We start from the raw sequence: 22745 nt of genomic DNA, 5'->3' as shown, positions 1-22745 counted from the left end.
ATGGCTCATATGCATTGAATTTTATTAATATGCTATGGAAAAGAATCATATCAAGATGGCATAGAATGCAATGAGTGGATAACTATGCTTTTATGCCTAAATGTTTTTCAAACCTGTACTTTCTTCTAGAGATTTAAATCTATATTTGTATCTGTATCCAAGTAAGGATATACAGGTAATCCTTGATTTACAATAACAGTTTGTTCAGTGACCGTTCGTAATTACAATGGCTCTGAAAAAAGTGATTTATGACCATTTTACACACTTATGATGTTGTAGCACCCCTATGGCCACATGGTCAAAATTCAGATGCTTGGCAACTGACTCGTATTTATGACAGTTGCATTGTCCTGGGGTCACATAATCACATCTTGTAGCCTTCTGAAAAGCAAAGTCAATGGGGAAGCCAGATTTACTTAATAGCCCTGTTACTAACTTAACAACTGCAATGATTCACTTAACAACTATGGCAATAAAGGTCATAAGATAAGGGGCTGAAGGCTAAAACATCTGTTGAAAGGTTCTAGGAACTGGAAATACAGTTGTTCAATGAAGAGAAGGACTAGAGGTGACATGACAAAAGTCTTCCAGTATTTGAGGGGATGTCACAGAGAAGATGGGGTCAACTGTCAAGAGTCCTACATTCCTCTCTGTTCACAACAGAATACCCTACAGCACCAGACTTGAGATTCTAGGCTTAAGATAACCTTGAACTACACCAGCTAAGATTGGACCTAAGCACAGTACATAAAATCATATGTTACAATGTCTTACCAGTTAATGAATATTTCAGCTTTAACAAGAACAACACAAGAGCACACAACAGACATAAACTTAATGTAAATCGCTCCAAACTTGATTGCAGGAAATATGATCTCAGCAACAGAGTGATCAATGTCTGGAGCTCACTACTGATTCTGTTGTCACCAGGTTAAACTCCTTTACCCTCAACCTAACCTCTATTGACCTCACCCCGTTCCTAAGAGGTCTGTAAGGAGCGTGCATAAACACACAATCGTGCCTCCCGTCCCTGTCCTATTGTCCCCAATTATTAGTTCCTATTTCTTGTATTTAAACTTATGTTTGTTCTTGTTTCTATTGTATTGTAAGCTTTTGACAAAATAAATATATATAGATATAGATATATAAATAAATAAACAAACCTGTTCTCCAAAGCACCTGTGGACAAGTAATAGACAGAGACTCATCAAGGAGAAATCCAATCTAGAACTAAGGAGAATTTTCCTGACAGTGAGAACAATTAATCAGTGGAACTACTTGTCTTCAGAAGTTGTGTGTACTCCAACACTGGAGGTATTTAAGAAGAGATTGGACAACCATTTGTGCAGAATGGTATAAGGTCTCCTGCTGGAGCAGCGAGTTGGATTAGAAGAGTTCCAAGGTTCCTTCCAACTTCGTTATTTTGTAAAATGGGATTTGGCTACTCTATATAAAAGCAGTCAAAAAATACAATTCTATAAGGGCCACTATCCATTTTAACCCAAGGCTCAGCTGTGTCTTTCTATAGAATTTAATGGGGCGATAGCTAAACAGATTTCAGATGGCACTGTGTTTTGAAAGTTCGCGGAGTGCACCAACTCTGCCAGTTTGTATTGACCTGGCTGAAACCATGGGAAATAGCAGAATCTGAAATAACCCAGCCTTATGCCATGTAGTAGTTTACAGTGGTGACCAGCATCTTGAACTAGACCTAGAAGCATACTGGCAAACAACACATCTTGTGAAGCAGAGTCATTCCTTGGACATACCAAGGCATGCTATCATGCTGACACCACTGTATTCTGGGCTAGTTTAAACTTCTGCATGGTTTTCTAGGGTGGTCCTATGTCAATGCATTACAGTCGTTGGGCCTTGAGTAAGTCATGAGTCCAAAGGGCTTCCCAGTCAACTGTTGCAACTGGCACCACCAGATGAGGCTGTGTAAAAGCCCTCTTAGCCTCAGCTGCCACCTTCTCTTTGAGCAGGAATTATAAGTCCATAAGGACCCCTTAATTGTGTACCACTTCTGGCTCTGCACAAAACTAGAGTAAAGGTAGAAAATTGTCAGATGCAGGAGGTCTTCATATTCACAGCCTTTCACTCTTGGTAGAGTTAAGTCAGAGTCAGTTCCTCCCTTTCCAGGGGAATTCCAGAGGTGGGTATTCAGCAGGTTCTGACCAGTTCTCAAGAACCAGTTAGTGGACATTTTGAGTAGTTTGGAATACCACCTCTGACTGGCCCCGCCCCTATCTATTCTCTGCCTCCCAAGTCCCAGCTGATCGCCTGGGTCTTCTTTTGTTGCCCTGTACAGGAGAATGGAACTGGAAAGCAGGTTAGTGGGGTAAGGAGAGAATAGGGATTTTGCAGTAACCTTCCCCCTGCAGTGGGTGGGAATGGAGATTTTGCAGTATCCTTCCCCTGCCATGCCCACCAAGCTACGCCCACAGAACCAGTAGTAAAAAATGTTGAATCCTACCACTGGATTTATACAGCCTCCAGACGTTGAAACAGGAGCCTTGCTTGACTGCGATCAAAATATATAATTGGATATCATCAGCATATTGATGATGCTGAACTCCAAATCAGTACATGACCTCTTTTAGCAGTTTCAAGTAGATGTTAAACAGGAGGTGAGAGAGCACTGAATTCTGTATTATCCCACGCAGAGAAGGGGTAGGGGATAACCTCTTCTCCCCCTGTCAGTATTGACTGGAACTGACCATGAAGGAAGGGGGAAAAAGTATAATATATAGGTCAGGGGTCCCCAAACTTGGCAATTTTTAAGACTTGTGGACTTTAACTCCCAGATTTCTGGGAACTGAAGTCCACAAGTCTTAAAGTTGCCAAGTTTGGAGATATAGGTTGTTGAAGAAATTTGATGGTCAGCCTATAAGAGCTGACAGACTTGCTTTCATGGGTGCATGTGGGGTGGGATTCTACCCGTTCTGTCCACTTCTGTAGAACCGGTTGCTCTGAAGAGCAGCAAACAGAGAGCATACATAGAACCGGTTCTATGTTTGCTGCAGTTTTGGCCCACCCACCCGCCTGGGCTCTTATCTGACCTTTATTTCCTGTGTTTTCAACCGCAGATGCTTTGTGCGACACAGCTGCAGTTGAAAAAGCAGGAAAAGGGGGCTTTTCCAACCGATGCGCACTTACATGAAGCGCTGCTCACCTGTCCGGGCAGCTCAGCAGGTTGTAAATTGCACTTGCGCGACTCGCGTGACTCATAGTAATAACCCAATTCCAATAGGTTATGGAAGTATCAAAACTGAACATATAAATCAGAGAAAAGACTTGTCACTTTCATTTAGGAAAAGCAGCAACAGTAATTCCAATTTTAATAGTGATAATTTCCTTGAGTTGTAGTAAGGAATTCAAAGAAAGCAATTTGCTTGATTCCCACTAACTCCAGATGTTTTTGTATGCTTTTCAGTCGGATTGTAACTAGCAGGAAATGAGGCAAAGCAACCTCTAAATGTTTCTTTTCTGAAAAGCTACAATTTTCTCTTCTGGGCATTCCTTATCCACTACTACAGTAATTTCACATCAGAATCTAGTGAGTAATGGATTCTCCTGAGATAGACCTTTTGTGTTACCACAAAACTGAGAGGGATAATTAATTGCGAAGTCTTTGGTTTACACTCTCAGAAGTACATTAAAGGAGAAAAAAAGTCCTTTCTTTCAACCTGTCAATTTATAGTGCATTTGCAAGTTAATAAGACCATTTAAAGTAACCCTGCTGGCTTAGACCATGTTAGACCAACATTTTATTTCTCACAGTAGCCAACCGGATGTCTCTGGGGTCTTCATAAACTAAGAGATAGAGGTATATTATTTGCCAAAGTTACCCTCCTGCAGTATTTAGAGCCAGATTTTCCCCAAACTAAAAGTAATAAAATAGTCCTGGACTTAGAACTATGTATCTAATGACTGAAGTTACAACAGCACTGAAAAAAGTAAAAGGTAAAGTAAAAGTTTCCCTCGCACATATATGCTCATCATTTCCGCCTCTAGGGGATGGTGCTCTTCTCTGTTACAAAGCAGAAGAGCCAGTGCTGTCCGAAGACATCTCCGTGGTCATGTGGCCAGCATGACTAAACGCCGAAGGCGCACAGAATGCTGTTACCTTCCCACCAATGTGATCCCTATTTTTCTACTTGCACTTTTACATGCTTTTGAACTGCTAGGTTGTCAGAAGCTGGGACAAGTAACGGGAGCTCACTCCAGTACACAGCGCTAGGGATTCAAACCACCAAACTGCTGACCTTTTCGATCGACAAGCTCAGCGTCTTAGCCACTGAGCCATCGCATCTCTAAAAGAAGTACTCATGACTAACTTGCACACTTCCACAGGGTCCCTTCAGTCATGTGATCAAAATTTGGGTGCTTGGGGACCGGCATGCATTGTTCTGACCCACGCCCTTTTCCAGAAATCAAACACAATCCAAATAGAACAGAAACCTTGTAATGCTTTTGCAAAATAATTAGCTGTGATAAGCACAAGCCTTGCCAAACTGTGCAAGACTTGCCAAAAGATAACAGACAAGAAATAATTTGCAATACAAGAATCTTCAAATACAAACTCAGGATACCAGAATGTCCACGAGGCTGGAGTTTCAAAACGTCTTTGCCTTCTGCAAAGTATGTTCCTTTCACAGCCGGCTTTTATCTTCTTGAAGGAGGGGCCATTAACTTGCAGCCTTATTCCCAAGTCGCCCGTGCTGTTGTAACTGCTCTTTCCTCCAAGCAATCCTGCACGCACGCACATTTGGCACAGGCTCCTTGGGAACCTCCTCATCACTGCTGCCAGCCCCCACAATCTCTGAAGGCAGCAGTCCACTCCCTAATGGTCCTGGCCCCTCATCTGAGTCCTCACTCTCATCAGCTGTCTGCACCTGCTGCTGACTAACCACAACATGCATTTACCACGGTTGTAGCATCCTCAAGTCATGTAATCACTATTTGCAAATTTTGCAGGGGGCTTTTGACAAGCAAAGTCAATAGAGGACACCAGATTTGCTTAAAGTCCGTAGTACTTAAGGACTACAGAGATTTCCTTCTGGCTGAGATTCTCAAAAAGCTGCCTGCCAGGAGGAAATCTTAGCTCGATGGCTGCCAGCAGCATCTTTCTGGGGAAGCTGGCACAGAAGATTGCAAATGGCAATCACATGATTGCAGGTTGCTTAGCAACCAGCACAAACAGGTTGCCAAGCACCCAATTTGCTGGGCCATGTAACCATGGGGGTAGTGGTGCAACATTTTGCAATGATCATCGTAATTCCAGATCATTGTTAAACAAATGGATGGATATAAGTTGAGACTCCTTGTAAGATAGTCTGCCATTAACCTAGTCAGGTCTCCTTATCTAAAGTTCTGGAACCCCACAATTATGCTAACTGGGTCAAGAGCTGCTATGATTGCTTTGCCTTGCTGGAACAAGCCAAACAGTGCTATTAAATTTAATTATCACTCAAGCAAAGTCCCTACTTAGCATTTTGCATATCTCCATTACCTCCCTCTCGATCTGTGGTTGCCATCAATAGTTCTTTGCTTACCTAAGGATGTTGTAAGACATTTGTAGCAGTGGTGGGATTCAATTTCTTTTTAAATACCAATTCTGTGGACATGGCTTGGTGGGCGTGGCAGGGGAAGGATACTGTAAAATCTCCAGTCAGAGGTGGGGTTTGCTGATTCTCCAGACTACTCAAAATTTCCGCTACCAGTTTTCCAGAAATGGTCAGATTCTATTGGGTTGTCCATGACTTGGTTCGCCTCAGTCACCGGGGTGGTTTTGCTGGATTTTCCCACCAGGTCTGATCATTATGCTACCATCTTTGAGATTACTGAAGTAAACGACATCAGCTTTCACTTGGTTTGGTTCTCTATTTTCCACTGCATTTTTGGGTTCAGACAGAAGGACATCACCCTTTCTTACATCGGAGAGCGTTCCTCAAGAAGTCTGACCTCAGGCTCAGTCCTGATAAGTGCTATGAAGTCTTGCGAAGAATTCTGTAATAGAGAAGCTTCTGTTTTTTTTAATCATTCTTTCTTTCCAGCTCTTTCTTCTGGCAGACAAGAAAATGGGGCAACTGACTAAACACTGATATTCCATAGTGCAGCTCATTAAATGGAGTCGGTTTAAACATAAAGCAGAACAATCTGTTTAGGACTAAATCTAACTACTTTTGGATTAATTATTAAATCAATTGCCCCCTTATTTGTACTTCTAAGTCACACTAAATCTTACTCACCCATGCCACAACTCAGTTAAGTATCTCATGGGAAAAGAGCCAGCATTTTCTGCACTCGATTAACCCCATAGACAAAATTCATGGAATACTGCAAATCAGGCCAGTTAAAACCTAGCAGCCACATTTAGACAATCTGATAAATTCGGATACTGTCTAGTTTTGCTAGATGTTTGTGGTTTAGAAGGCTGGGCAAGATTAGTCTGTTTGCTACCTCTCTGATTTGATGTATTGTAGGAATGTGGCTCAATCCATTAACCAGGTTAGGTGTGTTGTATGAACCAAGCTATGCAATATAATACTTTTTGCATTCTTTGACAATAAATGTATATTTTACTATTGGATGTCCTATTTTACTATTGGATGTCCTAACAGTTAATTGAACTTGTTTTCTTCATTTAAAGACAATGAGTAATCCATAGGATGCTTTAATAAGTAACTGCAAAATGTTTTTTAAAACCTTGTTGAAGATAGAGGTCAAAGCAATGTATTCAATGGAAATTTCATTCTTCCCCACCCACCCACCCACCCCCATCTCAAACAAGATTGTATTGGTTGTTAAGTGTACTTGAGGATTATTAGAAATAATGGAGGTTGGAAATGCTCTTGAGTCACCCTGTGAATCAATCAACTAGAAGAGCACTGAACAGACAATCATATTATATTCTAAATATGAGATAATCTCTTTCTGATATACAGGGTGTGCTGCTCTTCTGCTGTTAAGCAGTCATTACTGGGAAATTACATAGCTTTGTATATCCGAAATAGTTATTTCACATCCAAAAAGTGAAATACTTGTGTTTTCTTGCAAGCAGGCAATTTAGTGGTTCAGCACAGAAGGGAGTATCAGAAATAAGTGTCATGGGAAGTCTTTTGTTTATCCACAAATGAGCACTCTCAGAAGAACTGATTGGAAACAATGAAACGTGATGGTTATTCCAAGCAATGAGATCAACTTCAACTTGGGCTGCACAACAATGTCAGATTTACTGTGTGGTTATTTGAAAATAAATGGGTCTATCTGCCAGGAAGTCCCATAACCTACAGTCTAAGAACTGCAGCTCTCGGCATAGTTGCCTTCCAGTTGGCAATCTAGCAGAATGATGACTTAAAGTAGATTTCCCCCAAACTATTGCTTTCCGGTTGTGTTGAAATGATAGGCTCTGGATCAAAGGCCATCTAACGATGACTACAATTCTACAGTAGCATGCCTGTCCTTCCCACTCTCATTTTATTCACAGACCACAGTTAAAGCAGATTAGGAAATTGGACCAACCATAATTAAAATTTCATACTCAAATGAGATTAATTTGATGGCTTCAGCTCTGTTTATTATCTTTTTCCACAGTCTTTCACACAATAGATTCCAAACGAATGCAGTGGAGAGCCAGCTATATTCCCTGAACAATTTAAAAATCTGAGAAAATTTAATAGTCTCAAATCCTTCACTGGTAGAAATTTTCTTCCCCGAAAAATGGTCCCCAAAATGTAGAAGACCACAAGGATAGAAAGAATAATGGCACAGAGGACTGCAATTCAAGTTTTGTATATGGATATACTACAACTGAGCAACCTATCACATTCTGAGCTACATATAAACTAGTATCTGATTTCTGTCCTGTCCAGGATCCCAAGGTCACCTCACAGAATTTTGACAGCAAAATGAGCCAATTTTCATCCATAACTTTTTTAAAGCTTTCAAGGAGCTTTAGAGATATAAAAGGAAGTGCCTTGTCTCCCAAGACTTCTTAACTTTACCCTCATCCTTAAAACTATCTGAGAAAGCTAAAAATACACCAAATCTATTCAGCCATGCCTGTTCGAATGGTACCATTTAATCAATGGATTATCTGTTATGGTCCTTCAGAAGGTGGTATAGCTAGATTGTACTCTCACCCTTTTCAATGTTATCTATTTCTAAGCTAGATAACTGCTGTATGGTCATCCAATAAGCATCACCTCTGTTTGGATTCTACATCTGAAAATCCTCCTTTGAATCCCTTACTGTTTTTACCCAGCTCTGGATATAGATGATCAGGCTGAGCCAGAGGGTGAGGTCAAATGTATCATAAGTTTAGAATCTCTACATCCCCGTAACAGACCTAAATCCAGTCCTCCTTGAAGTAGGCCAACTCTTATCTGACCCCAATTCACACTGAATGTTAATAGTTCAGGTTCGAGTGTATCAGTAACATGAAATATATTTGTAATACTTTTGAACTCTCCTGGTTTCTGATTTCTTGCCCCTGACCCGTTAATTCCCAACTAGCAGGGCCCTTATTTTTTTCACACATTCAGAATAAGGTACATAGAAGGAGTGAAGCCCCAGGGCTTAATGGCATAGGGCTAGGCTTTGAATAGTTTTCCAAATTCATCATTTATTTCTGATGTTCTGGGTTTAAAAAAAAAAAAATTTAAGTGCAAATTAACTCAATTCAACTTTTCTCCAAATTCATTCATCTGCATCTCATTCCTTTCCACCTCTGTCTTTCATTATTATGTGTCATTTTCACTTAGCCCAAATAATTATCTTCATTTTAAAATTTTAATTGCAGAAAGCAAAAAAACAGAAAGGAAACAGAGAAAATAAATTGAGAGGAGATTACCCCAATTTTAAACAAATGCTTACATATGTCTCACATAATCTACTTGTAAATCTATTGTAAAAGTCAAAATTAAAAATAAGTTGATGCAATTTTATTATGATTTAGTTAAGATTCAAACCTTGGAAATGGATAACTTTTCTTTACCCTCTCCTTAAACAGGCTGTCATAAGCAGCTTGGGTGGCGGTAGGAATTCAGTTAACATTTTCCCTCTGGATGGTCCCCTTAAATCATATCTTTTTTTACCCTTCTTAATCTGGATTATGCAATATGATTTAAACACGGATGTAAAATGGGCCCAGAGCTGAGCATGAGCAAATATATTAATCTCTTTCCATTTCCCATTCTTTTCAAAATCCATAAGGATTAAGCAATGCATGTTCACGAATCTGGAGGAGGTAGGCCAGTGAGCAATTTACTGAAGTATCCAAGCATTGAAGGATTACTTTGTCTAATTAAGACAAAGCACAGTATTTAAGTCAGAACATTAGCATTAAATGGGCCATTTTGAATTCTAAATACTGTTGCTCCTGAAATTATGCATTTTAATCTTCTCCCTGCATGGCAACATTCCAGTGACACATATTATAAATCACTTCCTTTTGCATAAGAAGACACAGAAGTTTTTTTTCATTAAAAGATGCCAAGTTATAGGAATGTGTTAAGTAATGGTGGTGCAGCTCTCCAAAAATGCAAAGAAACCTGGACAGGTGTGTGTTGTGTGTCACCACATCACCAGATCAATTATATGACTCTTTTTTGCAATGTCATCAAGTGAACGTGAAAGTCACTAAGTGAATGTAGCAGTCATTAAGTGAATTCAGTGGTCATTAAATGTCATTATTGTTCACTATGGTTCAGTTTTTCCAGAAACCGAAAGGAAACACTAATTCCTAGCAAAAATGTTGTATATCATGGCCATGTGACTATGAGGTGATGCAAACATCCATAAAAGTGGGCCAGACGCTGAGTGTCCAAAATGTGGCCATATAATCATGGGAAGGGAGATATCAGAACTTCATAATCAAATAATAAATGACTATTTTTGGGTAGTGGTGGTCTGTTGTAACTTCAAATGGTCAGTAAGTGACCAGTCATAAGTCAATGACTATCTGTACCCTGAGGATGCTCTATGATTTTCTTAGTAATAATTTAATGTCCAACATTGAACAATAGGCAATTCCAATGAAGAACTCTGAAATTACATTGTTTTAGTATTCAAATGATTGCCTTGCATGTCTATGGAGATTCTCAATCATCCAGATCATGGTTGTCCCAAAGGTGCTTTTTCAAAAAGTAATTGGACTTTCTTGATTTTTTTCCTTGAAAATATTTCACTTCCCATCCAATCAGTTTCTTCAGTTCTGCTGAAGAACTGAAGAAGCTTCTTGGATGAGAAGCAAAACATTTTCAAGGGAAAAAAAACCAACAAAGTCAATTGCTTTTTGCAAAAGCACCTCTGGTGTGACTGCCATGCAGTATCTCAGTTGATGTATTGTTTTTAATTTTGTATTTCATTGAATATAGTTTTTATTCAGACTGTATTGTTCTGTGTGTTTTATTGTAAACCACCCGGAGATTTCAATGACAGGACAACTTTCAACATTTTTAATAAGAAATAAATAAAATTAGTGCCCTCATCAAAGAACTGCGGAAAGTTATTTTCCTCCTGCCTATTTTTATGCCGTGTTTTATTAAAAGCAAGAAAAAAGTAATGATAATGTCAGGGACGTAGAAAATTATTTATATAAAAAGGAAAAGGAGGAAAAGGAAAAACTGGAAACTTATATAGGGACCAAAATGACTCCAGAAAATTTGACTAGATAGATAGATAGATAGATAGATAGATAGATAGATAGATAGATAGATAGATAGATAGATAGATAGATAGATGATGGATGGATGTAGATAGATGATAAATAGATGATAGATAGATAGATAGATAGATAGATAGATAGATAGATAGATAGATAGATAGTCCTCGACTTACAACCACAACGGAGATTGCCCATTATGGTCCTAAACTGTGATAGTCCTAAAACTGGTCATCATATGACTGATCCAATTTTTTGGTATTTTGGTAGTGGTGTTTAAGTGAACCCACTGTTGACCATGAGATTTTTGCCAAAAGCTAGAAGTAAACACTGGTTTTTTGCCAAGAACATAAATCAAAGTCAATTACTTCAAGATGCTGCAAATGGCTGTAAATGAAGCCAATCACCGAGTCCCCAAAATATAACAGTGCAATTTTTTTTTTGGGGGGGGAGATGCCACTGGAACTTCAAAACTAGGTCATAAATACCTTTTAGGGGGTTAGTTGTAACTTACTATCACTAAGCTGAGGACTGCCAATGGATGGATGGATAGAGGGGTGGGTGGATGGGTGGATGGACTGATAGATTCATAGATGATAGATATGTCAAATGTTACTATTTGCATCAATGATTTTTAAAATAAAAAACACCTCAGTGTCTAGCTGCAAAATGTTTGCCTTGATTTAAAAGGCATAACTGTCGGAAAGTCCTCCATTAAGCATCTTTGCAGAGCATAAGTTTGAATTCCTCCAGTATCAGCCATGCAGGTATATGTTGGGTCCAAAACCTGAGCTTTGTCTAGCAGTTGATAAGACACAGGACATACCAATTTCATTCCAGCAAAAACTATTATTACTATATCCAGTGTATGTTAGAAACTCTTAGATGATTCTGAGCACTGCCAATCCAAGAGTGTTTTTTGCAAACCTTTTTACTGTCGATTGTAAGACTGATATCGGTTTCAGCCTTGATGTTAAACGGTATCGCTGGAATGATAATGCTGGGAAAATCTATTTTATGGGCTGTCAACAAGTCCCAGTATAAAAGACATCTAATTTGTCTAGTTCCAGAAAGATTGGGAGAGGCAGGATTTGACTGATAAAAAGAATACAGGAAGATTTCTGACTCTCATGAAAAAGCTTAATCAAATCTCTTGTAAAGGAGCTCTAGGTCTTCTGAAGAAATAAGTTGAAAGGAAAACAAAAGCTCTTTAGGGAAGTCTTGAGAAGGAATAAAAAAATAAAATGGAAAAAAATCTTAGAGAAAAGGGAGCAAAGGAATGGAAAAGCACGTGATATATATATATATATATATATATATATATATATATATATATATATATATATATATATATATATATATATATCTGCACTATTTCTTTCTTTCTTTGCTTCTTTTGCTGTTTATTAGTTGTGTTAATTTTTATGTTCTTTGAAAGACCATTAAATATATTTATATACAGGTAAATATATATACAAGTAAATATATATACACATACAAACTGTGTGTGTGTGTGTGTGTGTGCGCGTATGCATATGTGTATGTATATATGTATGTATGTGTGTGAGTATATATATATGTCTCTGTCTGTGTGTGTGTGTGTATGTATGTGTGTGTTTTCTTATGTTTTCACAGGTATTTATATGTATGGTATTTAGGTTTCTTTGGGTATTTTCCCATGTCTTAATATTTCTGCTCTTCTACAAAACCTCTTCTACATATTTCCAACCTATACAGTCCTGAGCTTTCTTTTGCCAATACTTGTTATATATACATGTCTTATGACCAGTTTTCATACTTACGACCATTGTAGCATCCCTATGGTCATGTGATCAAAATTTGGGCACTTGTCAATTGGGATATATCTCTGTGGCAATTGCACCCTCCTAGGGTCAGGTGATCATGATTTCCAACCTTCCCAGTTGGTTTTCTACAAGCATGGTCAATGGGGAAAGGCAGATTTGCTTAATAACCACATGATTCATTTAACAACTGCAGTGATTTGCTTAACAACTATGGCAAAAAAAAGTCATACAATGGGGAAAAACTCACTTAATAACTGTCTTAGTAATGGAAATTTTGAGCTCAACTGTGGTGGTACATTGAGGACTACCTGGATACTTCTGGTTTACTTTATTTCACATCCAACAGAAACCTAGAAAATATTATATTGATTTTATTTTGAACATTGTATTAATTCAGATATCCTAATATATAAGCTCTGTCTCTCCATCTCTCTCTCTCTCTGTCTCTCTTTCTTTCTCACTCTGAATCACTCTCTCTCTTTCTCTCTCTCTCCCCGTCTCTCTCCCTCTCTCTGAATCACTCTCTCTTTCTCTCTCTCCCTCTCTCTCACTCTGAATCACTCTCTTTCTCTTTCTCCACGTCACTCTCTCTCTCTCTCTCTTTCTGAATCAGTCTCTCTCTCTCTCTCTGTCTCTCTCTCTTTCTCACTCTGAATCACTCTTTCTCTCTCTCCACATCTCTCTCTCTCCCTCTCTAAATCACTCTCCCCCCCATCTCTCTCCCTCTCTCTGCCTGTCTCTCTCTCTCTCTCTTTCTCTCTCTTTCTCTGTCTCTCTCTCTCATTGACCAATTAGGTTGCTTTTGTGTCTTTCTGCACACAGATGAAATGGAGCACCCAGCAACACATGCTAAACATTTCTCTCAATTTTCAGTCTACTTGATAAACATTTCTGACAAGTATCAGGACCTGGGACAAATTAAAAGAAAAAACTATAAATCTCAGAAGCTACATGCTGGCATGTGGCTTCTTTTAATATGTTCTGACTCCACATTCCTTGCTGAAAGAATGTGGCTGGTTCATCTAAGAGAGCTTGGCACACGTCTTCCAATTCTCCAACACTGGAGGGGGGGAGATTTTCTAGTTTATTCATTGGCAGAAATGCACATGTTATCATTTTGACATGGACTGCTTGGATATTGGACTCACAGCTTTGTGCTAGATTCAGCATATATCCAGCCCTCCGGCCCATTGTTTTACACTTCGAGGCACACACTATGCTATTCACAGCAAGGATACAGCTTGACTCCTTGATCCTCAGTTTCACACAACAAAAGCAATGGAATTTCAGGGAAATTGTTCAAAGCTGTGAGTGAACCAAAGCTAGAAGGAGCTAGAGATTTTGTGGAGGGAAGGGAGAGAGAGGCACACACACACACACACTATCCACATAATCCTCAATTTACAACAGTTCATTTAGTGATGGTTCAAAGTTACAATGACACTAAAAAAATGACTTATGGCTGTTTTTCATACTTAAAATGGTTGCAACATCCTCATCAGTGGTGGGATTTAAATTCTTTTACTGCTGGTTCTGTGGATGTGGCTTGGTGGGCATGGCAGGGGAAGGATGCTGTAAAATCTCCATTCCTTCCCCACCCAACTAACCTGCTTTCCAGCTCTGATCTCCTGTGCAGAGCAACAAAAGAAGGCCCAGACCATCAGCTGGGACTCAGGAGGCAGAGAATAGATGTGGGCGGGGCCAGTCAGAGGTGCTATTTGCTTGTTCTCCAAACTACTCAAAATTTCCGCTACCGGTTCTCCAGAACTGCTCAGAACCTGCTGAATCTTGACTCTTGATGAATGTATCTTTTCTTTTAAGTACACTGAGAGCGTATGCACCAAGACAAATTCCTTGTGTGTCCAATCACACTTGGCCAATAAAGAATTCTATTTTATACCACCTCTGACCCTCGTGATCAAAATTTGGATGCTTCATAATTGACTCCCAGTTATGACAGTTGCAATGTTTCGGAGTCAGGTGATAATTCTTTGCAACCTGCTGACAATCAAAGCCAATGGGGAAGCCAGATTCACTTAAACAACCAGGTTATTAACTTAATACCTGCAGTGATTCAGTTAAAAACTGTGGCAAGGAAAGTTGTAAAATGGGGCAAAACTCACTTAATAAACGTTTCACTTAGCAACATAAATTTTGGGCTCAATTGTGGTCCTAAGTTGAAGACTGCCTGTACTCCATCATTTACCAGTTTGGTTATTTAGAATCTTACTCGTTTGATGAATTAGTAGCTTTTAGTGTATTGTGCAAACCCATAAATGATTAATTCAGTACCCAGGTTAAGCATAATAGTGTGGATACATTTAATGTCTTTCAGAGGTACTTTCTAGCACATTCAATGCTAATCTGCCCTGAATTCTACCTTTGGCCTGAGCTGTTCAAGGTTAATTGTTGAAATGAAAAAGAGAACAAAACAATCTTTTCAGTTTTTTCCAGACTTCCATTAGATAGAAAATAAATCCCAAAGAATCAGTATCTTTAGCAAAAGTGGCCTCCATTGTTGTGCTCCTCTCTCTCCCCTCTTGATCTAATTTAATTCTTTCCTTCAATCTCAAACCATCCCCTTCCAAATATTAGACATTAGAGTGTGCTTAGTTATATGATTTAATAAGTCTAGGCCAAAGTTTTCTGCTATGGGAGTATAGTATCAACTTTCTCTCCCTCCAAAATAAAATGTATAATCATCCAAGACTAGACAGGTGATTTGAAGAAGCAGTGGGAGAAAATTCTACAAATTCTTCCTTGGTGATAATAGCAAATAGCATTTAGACTTATATACCACTTCACAGTGCTTTACAGCCCTCTCTAAGTGGTTTACAGAGTCAGCATATTGCCCCCAATAGTCTGGGTCCATATTTTACCGACCTTGGAAGGATGGAAGGCTGAGTCAACCTTGAGCCACTCAAGATCGAACCATTGGCAATCAGCAGAATTAGTCTGCAATACTGCATTCTAACCACTGAACCACCACGGCTCTTCTTACTATAATGGCCACTATGCAGAGTGAGATGTACAACATATAAATTAAATTAATTAAATAGTGTGTTTTGGATTACTTGGTATAGCCTATAGCCATCCCCAAAATAAATACAAAATAAGTCCTTCAAAATCTCATGTGAACACCAAACCACAAGAGAAAATCTAGTGACTTCATTAAAGGTTAGTCCTTTATTTATTGAATTTAAAAACCACCCATCTCACTTTCAGAATAAATTTTAATTTATTTTTCATTCGATATTTAATCTGGGATAACTATGGATCCCTTTTGGAGATGCTGGAGATTCCCAGGCAATCCAAAGATTTTTAGGATTTATTTATTCATAATATTTATAGATCAGTCATCTTATCTCAAGATGGCAGTAACTCAAGGATGGCAGAATTCCCCACTCACTTCCCAGCATTTCCAAGGAGTAAAGTTAGTCATACGAAAATTACAAGCAAATATTTCTCTGAGGATAGAGACTGCAACTACAGTATGTTGCAAAAAAAAAAAAAAAAAAAATAGGAAAGGTTTCTTCCTTTCTTGCTAACACAAGATGCTAAAGATATTATCCTCTGAGCAAAATTTTCATTGGAATCAATGGTGCAAAATTTGGCTGGTTGCCGGCTTTGTATTTAACACTGTTTCATGGACCATAAGAAATGCACCTAGGGAAAAAGAGGGAGAGGGGAAGAGGAAGAACAACAGGCATACTGAGTAAAATGTCATATGAGACCAAGCTTGCAATCTTAAGAAGAACTCAAAGACCCAAATACATCAAGAATATACTCTGATCCTGTAATACAGGTAGTCCTTGACTTGCAACCATTCATATAATGATTGTTCAGGGTTACAGTGGCACTGAAAAAAATGACTTATGATTAATTCTCACACTTATGGCCATTGCAGCATCCCCATGGCCCTATGATCAAACTTCAGGTACTGGCAACCAGCGTGTCCTTGGAGTGTCATTTGTAGCTTTTGTAGAGAGATTCTGATAAATAAGTCAATAGGGGAAGCTAGATTTACTTAACAACCACGTGATTCACCTAACAACTGTAGTGATGGCAAAAAGGTCATAAGATGAGGAATAACTCACTTAACAACTGCCTTGCTTAGTGGTTGTTCTTGATGTGTTTGGTTTTTGAGTTCTTCTTAACACTGCAAGCCCTGGAAATGTTAGGGTTACCCTTTGGTGAATGGGTGGGCAATAGATGTAATAAATAAATAAAATTAGATTTGAGAAGTGAAAACTATTTTAGGACAAGTTCCCAAAGACAAAAGGACTAATTAATCAAACAAGGCATCATTATCTCAATTAAAGATACCCAAATACTTCCAGGTAGCTGGCTATATGAAGTCCAGGATAGCAGCAATAGCACTTAGACTTATATACCGCTTCATAGTGCTTTACAGTCCTCTCTAAGTGGTTTGCAGAATCAACCTATTGCCCTCAACAATCTGGATCCTCATTTTATCAACCTTGGAAAGATGGAAGACTAAATCAACCATGAGTCGGTCTGGATCGAACTGCTGGCAATCGGCAGAACAAAGAATTGAGTAAGGCTAGAAAATAAACTGAATGCACTTAATGTAATTTTAATTGAAGTAAATCAATTTAATCTGTTCAATGATTACTCTCAAGGTGATTAATAATCTTTTGTACAATCATATTCAAAGATATAATTTTGTAACCATTGGGGGAATTGACTCTTGAAACTGCACACGAGGCTTTAAAGAGATGAATGTGGTTTGAGGGAGAATTAAACTACGGAAATTGAGCGTGATTTTCTATTGCATAAATCAATCACAACAAGCCAAACATACTTTTAGTATATTCTCTTTTATAAGCAGAGAAAAGGAATGTCAAAGCCATTGAGTAAAAGTGTAAATATTATTAATTTGATCCAGAGGAAGCATGGCTTCATTAGCTGCCTATGTATCCCTGACACCTGTGCATACAGTTTGCTTGAAAAACTACACACAACACACTGTTTATTTACAGGAACCTATGTAAATATGTGCTGCAAATACAGTCAAGGGACCTATAAATAAGTAGCTGATGGCGCACAAAATCCTTTTGCATATTAATAGAATTAAGCAGGCAGAATCAGAAGCAACTCTATTGTCAAAGATGGAGCCACCAAGACAGACCATTTCTCTTGGATTATGTACAGCCTTCTGCAAAAACACAGCTCCTGTTACCCATTAATATGCAGAGTTGAGAAGCCTGGATTTATTTTAGCTCTACCTTGCTCAAAAAGTCAGAATGCTACAAACCCTAATGCATTCCACATATTGTCAGTATCTTTCATTATCTATTTTTTTAAAGATAGAACAAGAATACACCCCCTCCCCAAAATAATCAGTTTAAGGAATTGGGATGCAAAGAACTCGAATGGGAAATGGAAGGCAATTAATACTGATGTTGATGTCCCTAGAGAGGCCATCCCATAAAATAAGTGGGCTAGAGAAAGGGCACTTTAGAAAATCATAGACAATTACAAGACGGATGACTCAGAAGCAAAGATTCCTTCTGCTGGGTGGCCATAGATTACAAGGGCATAATGGGCTATACTCCCAAACTGACCAGTTCCTGGAATCTAATAAGAAACTGCCATATCATGAAAAAATATGCTGATAAATGAAGAAATTGTATGAGTCTCAAGGAGATTCAAAGCAGCCTGAGATAAATCATCATTTAGTCTGCCTAAGAAAATTCCCTTCAACCTTAGCCTCAAAGACTTTTCATACAGCAACTCTATCGAACCATTCAAATCCTAATATTTTCTAACAGAACTTCACTTCCGTAGTTGGCAATTCTCTCTTCCCTGATATTTGTTGTTGGTTTTTTTTGCTCCGGTTGCTTATTTCTCAAGAAGCAAATGAGACTTTAATCAAGTAGACAAATATACCTAAGTAGCCACAACCCAGATTCCAAATGTCAAAGTGATTTACATTTCTAGAAACATCAGTTTTCACACTTGAATTCACTGACAGCATTAGCTGATTATACTTCAGAAAGGCAATCACTGTCCAGTCTACACCCCCTCCAAAGGCACTCTTTGTTACCCCATTCATCTGGATTAATCAAAGGAACCCTGTCTCAAAGGACCTGTTTTGCATTCAAAAAGCATCAGGTTCAATCCTTACCATCTCTTGGTAAGGCTAAGAAATATCCCAACTGAAACTCAGAAAAAGCTGTAACTAAACTGTTCTCTCTTAGATGGGCTTTATAGGTGCAGTTTCACAAACTAACCCTGAACAGAGCGTGTGGAAGTAAATTTCTACTGAATTTAACTGAATTTATTTGCAGAGAACGAATTCATACCTGAATGTGTGAACCAGAATTTCCCAAACTCATTTTCCTTCCTTCCCCAAAACTGCTTATCAGAAAGTCCTTTTTTACCCAATGTAGGTAAAATTAAATGTCCTGGTTATGGGCAATGGGCTCCTGTAACATTACCCAAAGAAAAAACACTTCTACAAAAATCTGATTAATTTGCCCAGGTTTGGCAAGCATTAGTGCAAAACCTTTAGAACTGATAAATTGTGTTGAGTGTCTCTAACCAGCAGGAGGTAGTAAGATCAGGGAGCTATCCGTTCAGCACTCCGAATTGCCATACGTTGCTGTACAACAACAGTAAACAGCACCAGAGCAACAAAAGAAATCCCTCAACTCCTGAAACGATTTGACTTTCATCACAAAGAAATTGCCTTTCAGTAATTGTGTTTAATGAAATGTATTGACAGCTCCCTTGACGTGTTTGCTGATCCTGGAGAGATTAAGAAACAATGCTGGAACGTACAACTGTACAATTGAGCACAAAGAGAGAAAACATAGAGTCGAGTGTGTATTTTGGTTTGTATGGCATAAATGAACATTTGCAGCAATCCCTTTACCTACAGCATCACTAATAAAAACTGAGGATGAATCTTAAAATAACCCCAAATATTTTTCTTTGCTTTGTTGATAATCTATTTTCCTGTCTTACTTTCTGGAACCTGGACAGATGTTAGATGGCAAAGCTGAAATCACCTATTTGAAAGTACATTAGATGTTAGCCTATAAGAATTTTCTGCTCAAAAATATTGGGGGTGGATTAGCACAGGGAAAATATACATACATAGCTGTCTGGTTTTAACAGGGAGGGGAAAGCCATTGGCCAAATTCCAATAACACTAGGCTGGAGATGATGGGAAGGACACTCCAACAGTGTGGAAGACATCCTAGTAGGAGGTGGCCAGATTGTCCAACTAGGTGCCCCCTTCCTTTGTCTAGGGCTCCAACAAAAACTAACCAAAACTAACCAAAGGCAGACCAAAAATGCTCCAATTACTGTATTGTATTGCGATTCTTTTAATCATGTTTTTGCTTGATATATAGAAGCTTTAATTCTAGACTTTTTAATCTTTTGTTGATGGTTGTGTTGGCTACCCACAGTTGAAAGGCAAAGTGCATCCACATAAGTAAATGAAATTGTTTGAAGGGAAGCTACTAGATATGTAGGCTGGATTGGCTAGGAGGGCATCACCAAACTCATTCCATAACACTGTCCAGAAAAGTGCAAGAATTGTATTAGGGGATGGAGTTTCATTCCAGGGAGAATTTACTTTTTTCCCCCTCACTTCTGCTTGCAGGACATGGCATATACTGATAAACTCTCTCTCTCCCTCTCTCTCTCTGTTTCTCTCCCCCTCGCTCTCTTTCTCCTTTCCTCTACCAATCCATCTCTCTCTCTCTCTCTCTCTCTCTCCTCCTTTTAAAGAGTAGATCTCAACCTAAAAAGATTCTGAGCACAAAGAGGCCAAACGCCAGATTCCAAACTCTGATTCGCCTCACCAGAAAGCCAACGCCGGCCTTCCCTGGCCCCAGTATACTGGGATTTGCCACCTACCCACGTATTCACTTACTATAGACCAAAAGGAAGCTAAACAGGTCCGGAGAGAAGCCCAAGATCTCCCACCCACTTCCAATCTTCTCCGATTCCCACCCTCCAGCCCAGCTCCTTGTCTCCGTCTGGATCAAGCAGCAGCAGCCTCGTCGCCGTGCTGATTCCTCGGGCGGTTCTTGACTCCCCCATTCCTTCCCCTCTCGGCTCTCCATCGGCCTTCGTTTCAGAGAATCGATGCTGAGAAAGACCCCCCCACCCTCCATTTCGCCCCGGGAAGCCGAACTCAAACCCATTAGCCACGCTTCCACCCCCGGGGGGAAATCGCGGGGTTCCCCCACCCCCAAAAGGAGGGGAGCTGGCGGCTTTGGGTCGCCTTGGCCCCCGAAGCCGGACCCTTCCGTAGAGAAAGACCGAGAAGGCGGAGAGCCCCGGCTGGCTTCTTTCCGCTCAGCTGGCCGAGGAGTCGGCGGCGGCGGGACCGCTCGGCCTCCAGGACAGGCGCTCACTCTTACCTCAAGCAGTAAAACAAAGAGCCAGAGCCGGGAGAAGCCGCTCATCAGGGCGCCGCACCTTCCTCCCCGGCCGAGAGCGGCGGGCATTGAAGCAAGAAAGGGGGGCGCGAGGCCGCCGCGCCGCCGCCGCCGCCGCCCGCACTCGCCACAGCAGCCCCGCTTGCCCGCCCGCCGGGCGAGGCGCGGGGTGAGAAGTCCGCAGGGCGCGCGAGAGCCACCGACGCCGCCGAGCCAGCGCCAAGTCCGGCAGGCAGGCAGGCGGCGGCGCGCGTGTCGGTGTGTGTGTGTGTGTGTCTGTGCACGCGCGCGCCCTCGCTTTTCCAAAGTGTGTTTTGTGTGTGTATGCGTGTGTGGAGGGGAGGGGGGGTAACAATGGCGAGCCTTCCCTGGTGCTGCGGGCTCAGACCCGCTGGGCAGCCTCGCTCTCGCGCCGGAGACCCATAGCGCCGCCTTCCCCTTCCTCTTCCTCTCCGGCTTCCTCTCTTCCGCGCCGCGCCGCTGGCTCGGCTCCGGAAGGGTCTTTCCCCCACTCCCCGCCCCGACCGGAGCTGGCCGGCCCCGGTCTGCCGTCCGCTCTCTGCTCTTAATTCGCCTCCCTCAAAGGTTCGCCTCTCTGACGGGCGCGAGGGGCGAGATGCCGCCCTCCCCGGCCCGCTCGGCTTCCCTCCTCGCTCTCCCGGAATGGCTGGGCTGACTTCATGCCGAACTCCGCCGGCCGGAATGGACGAGGCGCCACCTCCCACCTCGCTTGATTCATTCCCCCACCCCACCCCCGTCGCTACGCTCCACCCCTTGGGCTCCCCGACCCTACTTCCAGCTGATTCTCCCGACTCCACTGCTGAGGCAACGACGTCTCCTCCAAGTCTTCCGTTCAGTTACCAGATCCATCGTTGTTGCTTTTTTTTTTTTTAATTTTCCTTTTCCTCTGCTTGGAATGGCAGCATTGGTTTTGCCCTGGTCTCTAGGAAGCCTTGAGTTCCGTGGCCTGGAAAAAACGGGTGGTGCACCTGCCTGTCTTTCAGGGCCATCTCCCTCCCAGGGTTGCCCTGATAGTAACAACAGTGCTATGCCAGCCTAAGCAGCCTCCCAAATCACTACAGAAGTGCAGTCTAAATGAGAGATGTCACCCATGCGTTGTGGGACTTTTGATACCTTGATCTTTCTCCACAAACCGTGTTAGTGGATGTGGCATTTTACTGGGAAACATTAGTAGACAGGCAAGTCCAGTTCCCAAGGAACTTATCATCTTGATAGTACAGATATAGTTCAATAGACAGTACAAATGGAGGAGGAGGAGGAGGAGGAGGAGGGAGAGGGAGGAGGAAAGGAGGAAGGAGGAGGAGGAGGCGGCAGTGGAAAGGAGGTTGGACTCAGGTCTTAATTTATCCTTTCCAGCTCTATGCTTCATATAATTTGGGGACAAAAACACTCTATGTAGTCTAGAGATGTAGACTTAAAAGAAGTTATGAGCAGAGTTAGGGTTAACAGCCCCCCCCAAAAAAAAAGATGGCATCATGTAGCTCAGCCTTCTCGTTGAGGTCCTCTGGTTGTTGGGACTACACATTTCAAGGAAAATCAAAACAGTTTTGACTTAATCAAAACCTAATCTGGAGAACATGAGGCTGGGGAAGATGGTTTTCGAGGAAAGAGTTACAGAGGGAACATGGATGGAGATATTTTTGTGAATAGAAGGAGATCCAGTGGCAGAATATGGATCAAGATTTGTGGTTTGTAAACCACAGTTTATGGCATCTCGTGTGTATAACTTAGCCAATGATGGCTTACTCAAAACACTATTGGCAAATCATTGCTTAATGTACTACAGTATGCAAACCTAGCTGTGAATGAATAATAGTTTAATAAGGA

At 40.7% G+C, this 22745-nt stretch overlaps 1 protein-coding gene across 2 annotated transcripts in view; it reads right to left on the bottom strand.

The window, feature by feature from the left end:
* PTPRO (protein tyrosine phosphatase receptor type O) overlaps window positions 1-21612 on the bottom strand; it is a 154929-nt gene extending 133317 nt beyond the window's left edge. For both annotated transcript variants that reach the window (XM_087935141.1, XM_087935142.1), the window contains exon 1: window positions 20880-21612. In XM_087935141.1, coding sequence (XP_087791267.1) covers window positions 20880-20966 — 87 coding nt within the window. In that variant the 5' untranslated portion in view covers window positions 20967-21612. The remainder of the gene's footprint in view (window positions 1-20879) is intronic.
* Window positions 21613-22745: the final 1133 nt, after the last annotated feature.

The sequence above is a fragment of the Pseudonaja textilis genome, chromosome 5, assembly GCF_049901715.1.
Source record: "Pseudonaja textilis isolate UNSWEBS1 chromosome 5, rPseTex1.2, whole genome shotgun sequence".
Taxonomy (NCBI): domain Eukaryota; kingdom Metazoa; phylum Chordata; class Lepidosauria; order Squamata; family Elapidae; genus Pseudonaja; species Pseudonaja textilis.
Note: the sequence above shows the minus strand (reverse complement) of the source record. Positions and strands in the feature narration are given on the sequence as shown.